This window comes from Penaeus vannamei, chromosome 25 (genome assembly GCF_042767895.1).
Source record: "Penaeus vannamei isolate JL-2024 chromosome 25, ASM4276789v1, whole genome shotgun sequence".
Taxonomy (NCBI): Eukaryota; Metazoa; Arthropoda; class Malacostraca; order Decapoda; family Penaeidae; genus Penaeus; species Penaeus vannamei.
Genome location: NC_091573.1, coordinates 33,098,835 through 33,108,357, shown reverse-complemented (window position 1 = coordinate 33,108,357; position 9,523 = coordinate 33,098,835). Strand labels below are relative to the sequence as shown.

The following is a 9,523-nucleotide window of genomic DNA, read 5'->3' as shown; positions in this document are numbered from 1 at the left end:
TTACACGCAAGTAGAATAAACATGATACAAGACTGGTCAGTGCTGGGTGGATCCGCAGCCAGCCCGCCCCTCAAGGCGGGGGGCATGGCCAGCGGAGAGGCCGGGTTGTGACCTAGGCTAGTTTGGGTGGCGTACACATGGCAGCACAGCAGCATTGCGAACATGTGGAAACCAGCGTGGTCTGTGAGCTAGCATGATACATTGATATGCAGTATACTATAGTCCTCGGTCACCTACTAACCACGAGGCGTCATTTGATTTGCCTCAAGTGTAACCCATCATCGGACCCGATCTGCTGGTCTTCTTGTCCTCGCGTTCTTGTCCTTGGTCATCCTCGTGTTGCTCCTCCTTGTAGGCCTCTTTTTGGTCCTTAGTGAATTCATCCAACTTCGACGTCCACACGTTCTCGGTCTCACCTAGATCCTCCTCGACTTCGAATTGTCCAGACTTTATCGCAGTCATTGTCCAGGTGTTACTCGGCGGCGTGCTCGTCCACACGTCCTCACAGACCTCATCCAGGTCCTTCTCTGCTTCGCGTTCATCCTCATGTCCTCGTAACCTGCATCTGGGTCTACAGGCGTCGAGGCAGGGGCGTCCTTTCCGGCATCTGAGGGCGGCTTATACCTGCACTGATGAACTCCTGGAGTTTGACCAGATCTACGGGTGTCCAGGCAGGCATCCTGGGGCGACTGATACTTACTCTGACGAGTTCCTAGCTGGTGGCGCCCTTCCACTGCATCCTGGGGTCACTTACTGCCTGCACTAATGAGTCCTGGTCCTCGGGACTGGCGATCTTCCGGCGAAGTCTGTCTCACAGCATTCCAAGGCAACTGTACTGCAGTTATAACTCCTTCGGTGCTGTGTCGGATATCCACAGTCCTGTTAATGTATTATCGAACCAGATCATACACATAAGGGCCAAGGTAGTCAGATTTTTCACTTTTGTATTTTTCAAGAAGAAAGTAAGTGTGGGAGATGGGAGTAATAATCCTCACAGATCTTCAGCTACAAACCATCTCAGATAGATATGAAAGTAGATAAGGGGAATGACAGCAACAATCCGCGAGGATCTACTTGAACCAATTGTCATTTCTTAGAGAAAGAAAATATATGTGTGAGAATTGTGCATCAACATCGTGGGCAAAAGAGATAACCTTCAACAATACAACAAATCCTCTTAATGAAGATTTGAATATATTTACAGAGTTGTTCTTTTGTAGTTCAAGACCTTAAGTTACGAACCATCAGATAGATATGAGAGTAGATAAGGGGAATGACAGTGATTTACTTGAACCAATTGTCATTTCTTAGAGAAAGAAAATATATGTGTGAGAACTGTGCATCAGTCACTCATCACGACTGGCAACGTCGCGGGCAAAAGAGATAACCTGCAACAACAATACAACAGATACTCTTAGTGAAGATTTGAATACATTTATAGTGTTCTGCGCGAATGAGTGAATATGAAATGATTGCATGTTATGTTGTAACTCGTCACGATTGCCAAATCGTGGGCAAAAGAGATACCTTATTACTCTTTATGCCTACAACTAGGACAGATTTTATTCAGGAAAGTTTCTGTCTATTGTTCTGCGTGAATGATCGATTGTGTGTGTGTGTGTGTGTGTGTGTGTGTGTGAATATCGTAAAGAGACACCGAGTTCACACGAAGAATGATTTACAAATGAATAACAATGTTCATTTTGGCAAATGTTATAATCATGTATTATGTTAATATAACATTATTTCAACTACCACATTGAACTCAACATTAAATGATGAATGGTGACTTTTTTTTTTCTTTTTTTTTTTGCGAGCTTTCACAATACAAACTTCCCAGTTCAGAAATGTTGTAATGCTATCCCCGATTGTATTTAATCATAATTACGGATTCGCTATAAATGCTGATAGGCTGAAGTAATTATTTTTTCGCTTACTCGTGTTCAAAGTATGTTAGACTTCATCAGTAGATGGGGTTTCCCTTTTTACCCAAATTACCGAACGAAATTAAGTGAATTGAACGAGACTCGAAATTCTATCGTTACCGTCTTTACTCTAATAATTTCTGATGGGTGCTTGTGACTATCTATTTCACGAATGACATGACTGCTGAGATATCCCGAACATGCAAGTGGTTAAGTAAAGTGAGAAGGGTGTGATTAATATGGGAATCATTATTCTTGCTCAAAACCCTAGTCCTACATTTACAAACAGACGTCACACAGGCTCACACTGATTTGAGTTGCCAATCGAATGAATAACTTCATTATTTACCTACTCACTCTCGGACGACAGAGCGAGAGATCTATTAGATGCGCATCCTTGTGCACTATGAAAGGGAAAGATTCTAACGCTATTTTCATATAATGAATTCATACATATTTGTGGCCAAAGCTATGTTTTCCCGCCAAGAGAACGTGTCACCATTTAGCAATGACGGGCAAATCAACCAGTTTCCTTCCCGCCACGACTGAAAGAAGGGGAAAGTGAGGTCAGTCGGGGGGCAAACTAGAGAGAAATAAATGATATGCACGTTCGTGAATGCGAATAACGAAATCAAGAGAGAATAAAATTAACCAAAAGAGTCCAAAACGAGTGAAATTCAACAATCAATCAACGAAATTCGTACAAGAAGAGAATGGAGTACACAGAAATCATGAAATAAATGCGAATCACAAGGAGAAAATTCTCAGTTTGAGAGAAATCACAAACAAATTGAATTCGTTATAGATAAAACAATATTCATCTCGATAAACGAGAGAATTAATTATCATTGCTGGGTGAATCCGCAGCTAGCCCTCCCACCGAGGCAGGGGACAATCAGCAGAGAGGCCGGCTCATTCTCGCAGAGAGGATAAGTCAGAGTCTGAGTGGGTTCTGTTGCCAGCCCGCCCTGGCGAGGCGGGGGCACGGTCAGCGGAGAGTGAGACTGGGTCAACCTGTGCTGAATTCTTTTGGGCCTGGGTCGTCACCCAAGCTGGCTTAGATAGCATACACATGGGCCGTATATTTAGAATCATGCCATGAGGGGTCCATGGCACTACATCAGGAAAACAAACACGTGGAAACCAGCATGATCTGTGAGCTAGCATTATACATGTTATGCAGTATGCTATAGTCTCTCTCTCACACACACACATGTACGTAGTACAAAAATCCATGTTTTTATATATCATAAACATGTTCATTCTGTTGCAGAGAGAATTCAAGCATGCCATAACCTGATAACGGAGGAGGCGGTGAAGGAGGCCCTGAAGGCGCACAAGGGCGGCGAGGCGAGACTCACCTCCTGGCAGATCAAGGACTTCACCAGCAAGGGCGACAACTACGCATCGGTGGTGTCGAGCGTCGAGCTGGACTTCGACCTCAATGGCAACGACGAAAGCATAACGTACATCGTGAAGATCAACCCTTGCCACGGCATGGAGAGCTTCGAGGAAATGACCCACACGATCTTCCTCAAAGAAGCGGAATTCTACGTGAAGCTGCTGCCTCAGCTGAACGGGGTGTTGCGGGAGCACGAGCTGAGCCCTCTGGCGGTGCCGGAGTGTCACTACGGCACCCTGGAGAAGAAGAAGGAGCTGATTTTCCTGGAAGATTTGAGGCCTCGGGGCTTCAAGATGTTCGACCGTCGGAGGGGGCTGGACGTCGCGCACGCAAGCCTGGTGTTGAAAGAGCTGGCCAGACTCCACGCTGCCTCTCTGTTGCTGCAGAAGAAAGACCCCGAGTATTCCAAAGACACGCTTCTGCACAGAGGCTGGATTAACATGACGGAAGATGGATCAGCCATAATAAAGATGTTGGAGGGAGTTATAGATACGGGAATACTCATCATGAAGAAGGTGGGGGGGTATGAGTCGTCCATCACATGGGCTGAGAGTACTAAGTCGAAGTTGCGAGAGATTTTCGAGAAGCAAATGGAACCATGCAAGCATCAAGTCATATGTCATGGCGACGCCTGGAATAACAACCTGCTTTTCAAGTAAGATATTCCATGATAAAGTGTGTGCACTATTGGTGGGCGTACGGAGAAGTCGCATCCTCCTTAAAAGCTCCAATAATTTCCTTATTCTTTGCAAAAGACAGTTATATACGTAAATTCATGTATATATACATATATATAATAAAAAATAATAATGTTATAATCATGATAGTAATAAGAACAATGATAATGATATTGATAACAAGTATAATTGTAATGATAGTTTTAACAGTAACACTTGGAGGCCTAATGTTTTCAGAACACAAACCAGAATTGTTACTGTCAATGAAAAGATGGTTACCGTCAATGCCATCGACATATATCAAATTGCCTTCTCTCACTGCGAGCAGATACGACGAAGACGGCGTCCCTGTGGAAGTGATGCTGATCGACCTGCAGGTGTGTCGGCGGGAATCCTTCGCCGTGGACCTCAACTACTTCCTGTACACGAGCCTCACGGGTGACGTGAGGAAGCCCAACCTGGACGCCCTCCTGGAGACGTACCGAGGCCACTTCAACGGCGTGGTGGAGGCCGGAGGAGCTGGAGGCGAGGGGCGCCTCAGTGAGGTCGAAGTCGTGCAGGAATTCCGACGCTTGAACATCCTCGGGGCCATCTTCAACATGATGATCATAGGTGCCTTGCTGATGGAGCCGGAGGACGTGCCAGAGTTCGTGGCGTCGGGAGACGGTGCGGACGACCTGGAGAGGGTCCTCGCGGATTGCCGAGCGAAGAGCTTGGAGATGGTCGACACGAACCCTCTGATGCGGCCGCGGTTCCTCTCCGTGTTCGACGAGTTGACGGAGGCCGGGCTCATCCCCGCGTCAGGAGCGCCCTGAAGAAGGAACTTGATCTCTCAGATTTTTCTCTCTTCTAAATGGAATTATGTGCCATATAGAGAATCTACTGAGAAAATTGTTATTCCAGATTGATATCTAAATGTTGTTTTCTTGTTTTTCCTATACAGATATTAATACTTGATATTGAAGGAAGGCATCGTAGATGCAGATATATGTTATATAGCTGATTTACTTATACCTATATGATGAAATATAAATATTTTTTTATATGATTCATTGGTCATATACAGAATAATAAAATGGTAATTTATTTTGTGCCTATTAATTATTTCCTAAATGCTGATAAAAAAAGAGGAAATACTGCTCAAATAGATTTAAAAGGTCAATTATTATAGCAATACCTAATAAACAATGATACTAATGAATAATAAGTATGAGCAGTATGTCAAGAATCACTTTTATAAGACAAACACAAATAGAAGAATGCGAATATATCATCTGTTTACGTGACTTGAATAACAAAAGGAAAATCTTCAAAATGATATCTAACTTCCTAGAGCTTTTGAAGAATTAGATTCGCACATCTTACCTCTCGAGTGACCTCGACGTATTGTATTTCTGACGAAGATAGAATCGAAACCGGTTAAATACATTTCTTCTATGCTGAAGATATCCATTCTCATTCATACCTTTTCGACATATATGACATATATATACACGAAGACAACAGAATAACAAGATGGGAAATGTATGCAAGCAATAAGGGTTGGATTAGCTCGAGCCTCGCAGACCACAAAAGTCTTGTGCTTCTTATTTCTCAAGATTCCAAAGCACCTTGCGCCCCGAACGAGATAACGGTGATGAAGTGACCGTAGAATACGCTAATCCAACCCTTATTGCTTGCATACATTTCCCATCTTGTTATTCTGTTGTCTTCGTGTATAAATATGTCATTTTTATACTTTGAAAATGCTTATCCTGAATTATCATGAAAGTAACCACTTTTTATCACTGATGTTCAAATGTTCCATGTTTCGTAAATATTCAGCCAGTCTATCCCGTAACCACAATGTTTAGGGTGTAAAAGCATACCGTTTATATGAAACCATACCCTTGTTTCTCCTTCACGAAACGGCCATGTGAACCCATTTTCCTAAATTTGTGTTCATTCTAATTCTTTCATGTTTCCCATTGTATGTTATTTAAAAACCACCCTCACTTATACACATTACCGTTGAAAAGTTGAGGGATGGGGGGTGGGGAGTACTTGGATGCCCCCCCCCTTCCCATCGTCTGGATGCTCCCCCCCCCTTCCCATCGTCTGGATGCCCCCCCCCCTTCCCAACAGGAACTTCTACCTTCGGTTTCTCGAGTCTTCTCTCGGGTTGGTAGGAAGAGGAGAAATGCGTGTTGTTGGCTGGCATCTTTGGGGGGATTTTCCAGGTTTTTATTGACCATATTCATAACTTGAAAAGAAATAACGAAGGGAACCATATTGGGTTTCGGTATAAACACACACACACACACACGCACACACACACACACATGCACACGCACACACACACACGCGCGCGCACACACACACACACACACACACACACACACACACACACACACATATATATATATATATATATATATATATATATATATATATATATATATATATATATATGAGACACTTGTAAATAAGGCTGCAAGGAGTCGCTAACAACCCGGAGCAATTCATAAATATTCTGTGAATATACTGCTAATACAAACCACAAAGTTTTCTGACAGTCAAACAAACTGTATAGTGTTAAATCTGTCTTAAAATATCCCCTGATAATCATTGCCTTATATAGCGTGGGTTTTTACCTAATGGGAGTCCCTGTGCTTTACTCGACCTATGTCATGTCACTTATTTAGTTGTTTTTTCATTCTGTAACTTTACCTGAAGAGGATTCTACACTGTAGGTATTTTTCTTTTCCTCTCAGCTTTGGTCGTTCTATCCGTGTGTTTGTGGAAATGAACTAATAATGACATATTTTTTCTTTAGATGTAGGTCAGTGGTTCCTGATGTTATTTCATCCTAAGAAACTATCTGCAAAATAATAATAATAATAATAATAATAATAATAATAATAATAATAATGATGATGATGAAATAAGACGCATATTGTACACTATATTTATTCCCTTAAGACCATTTCCTACTCCCGAACTCAAGGAAATAGTTAAGTAAAAAGGAACAACTTGCATTCTTCACTGTCCCTGAACTGCCATCTCGCGCCCGAGGCAGGAAAGGGCTAAACAGGGGTCTGTTATAAGCTAAGGGCGAGGTTGAATTACCCAGGACAGCTAAAATCTTACCCAAGGTCCTTGTTGTCTAGTCATGCTTACTTGTCTCCCTGTCTAGGTCTCCTTATATGGTCTTCTCCCCAGGGGTTGGCTGTGTTTACTTCTTGTATCGTCTTCTCTCTCTCTCTCTCTCTCTTTAACCCCCCATCTCTCTTTCTCTCATCCCCGCCTCCCTCTCTCACTAACCCCCTCCCCCATTTCTTTCTCTTTCATTCCTGGCCCTCTCTCTCTCTTTAACTCCACCCCTTTACTCCCCCATCTCTCTCTCTCTCTCCCTCATTCCCCCTCCTTCTCTCCCTCCCTCCCTCCTTTCCCCAACTTCTCTCTCTCTTCCTCGCTCCTTCCCCCTCCTCTGCGTGTGTGTATCTATACATCTTTCTACAAACACACAAACATACATATTTGAAGATAGACTGATAGACTAGATAGACTGAAATGCCATCTCGCCTTGTTGTCTAGTCATGCTTACTTGCCTCCCTGTCTAATTCTCCTTTTATGGTCATTTACCCATTTCTCTCTTTAACTACCCTCTTATTTCCCCCTCTAACTCTCTCTCTCTCTCTCTCTCTCTCTCTCTCTCTCACGCTATACATCTTTCTACACACACACGTAAACATACTTATTTGAAAACAGACTGACGGGGAGGCAGATACATCGTAGATCGAGAAATGGACCTGTTCATTCACGTAACTGATCTTGATGGACTGGTGTATATGTACAATCAGAAGGGTAGATAACGAGTCAACTGAGCAACAGATATATAAGGAAAAGGGTACACATGAAGAGGTGATTGGCTGTTACGCTGTGAAGATAAGATATATGTAAGATATATATATATATATATATATAGATAGATAGATAGATAGATAGATAGATAGATAGATAGATATACACATATACATCTGCGGACCTTCCTCTTCCGGTGTGTATCTCCTTCTTCCACTCTATTATGTTCGTGGCCTCTTCTTCCTTGTCTCTTATGCCTTCGGGTCTTCACTGACGCAATCTCCTCGTTTTCCCTTCTTCCTCTCCTCTTCCGTTCGATCTTCTTCCTCCTTATTCTCATTCCTACATGTTCCTCGTCTCTCGTGACCACACACACACACACACACACACACACACACACACACACACACACACACACACACACACACACACACACACACACACACACACACACACACACACACGATGCAAGTCATTCATAATGTCGTGTATAGAAATGACGCAATAATCTACAGAGCAAACGAATAACTACTTTATGGCCGTATTACCGTACACAAGTCCACGATGACGCGGCAAAAATTTCTCTCGGTCGCATTTTTGTGTTAGTGTGTTGGATGTGTTCTTATGTGCGTCCTCTAGCGTGTAGGCAAACACCTTATTAGGTATTAGCAAAACCAAATACCAAAGAGTATATAAGAAAGATAGGAAAGCATGTATCACACCGATTAAAAAAAATTGTGAGGTCCAAAACTTAATACAGCGCCATCTATTGTTTGGATATGTAACTAAAAAAAGGGGAATATCTGTAGGTGCCTACACATTTATAATAGATTTTTGAATTATAATTTTAGTTTTAAAGGTTTAGTTCCAGTTGAAGTTTTGCAATGTCTTTTTTTTAATAAAGAATTACTTTATATATATATTTACATGGAATTATATAATTATTCTATTCTTTTTCTTATTAGAATTTTCTTTACATACTTTAAAATAAAATAAGGTTTTGCATTGTTTTTTTTCAGAATACAATAAAACATTTATTAATAATTATCTCATTTGTATTTATTATAATATTTACATATAAAATTATTCTATTATTTATATACTATACAATTTTATTGCAGAAAATATCTTTAGTGTTAACACAATGAATACGAACTTAAATTCCGTAGACTACAATTTATTAAGTAAACAAATCTATTAAATAAACGACAATCATTCGGCATCAATAAATTCTTCATGTTTTTCATTCGTTTTTGCTGTGTCATGGAACCAAGGATATACCAAACAGATTTATGTAAAACATTTCTTTATTTGATTTCAAGTCATCATCAATGAAAATATTAATGAAAGGAGGCCTACAGTTAAAACAACAGGAAACATAATACATGTAAAAAAATAAAAACAAAAAACAAAACAAACAAACAAACAAACAATCCCTTTCCTACCATTCACAGTAAGTGACGTTTCATGATAGTAAACAAACAGACGATACATCGCGTACACAACGCCATCTATTGTTCAGATATTACACTATCCGCCAACCGTTGGGGCTCACAGACTTCTGTCATGCATTCCTATCTTTCGTATATTGTATTTTCCAAATACGTACATGAACCATGAATCATAACATACCTGGGCCACGGCGGGAAGCACCAGTGAACCCGGGCCGCAATGGA

At 41.4% G+C, this 9,523-nt stretch overlaps 1 protein-coding gene across 2 annotated transcripts in view; it reads left to right on the top strand.

The window, feature by feature from the left end:
• LOC113810418 (uncharacterized) overlaps window positions 1–5,091 on the top strand; it is a 15,722-nt gene extending 10,631 nt beyond the window's left edge. For both annotated transcript variants that reach the window (XM_070139506.1, XM_027362108.2), the window contains exons 2-3: window positions 3,199–3,982; window positions 4,333–5,091. In XM_070139506.1, coding sequence (XP_069995607.1) covers window positions 3,199–3,982; window positions 4,333–4,819 — 1,271 coding nt within the window. In that variant the 3' untranslated portion in view covers window positions 4,820–5,091. The remainder of the gene's footprint in view (window positions 1–3,198; window positions 3,983–4,332) is intronic.
• Window positions 5,092–9,523: the final 4,432 nt, after the last annotated feature.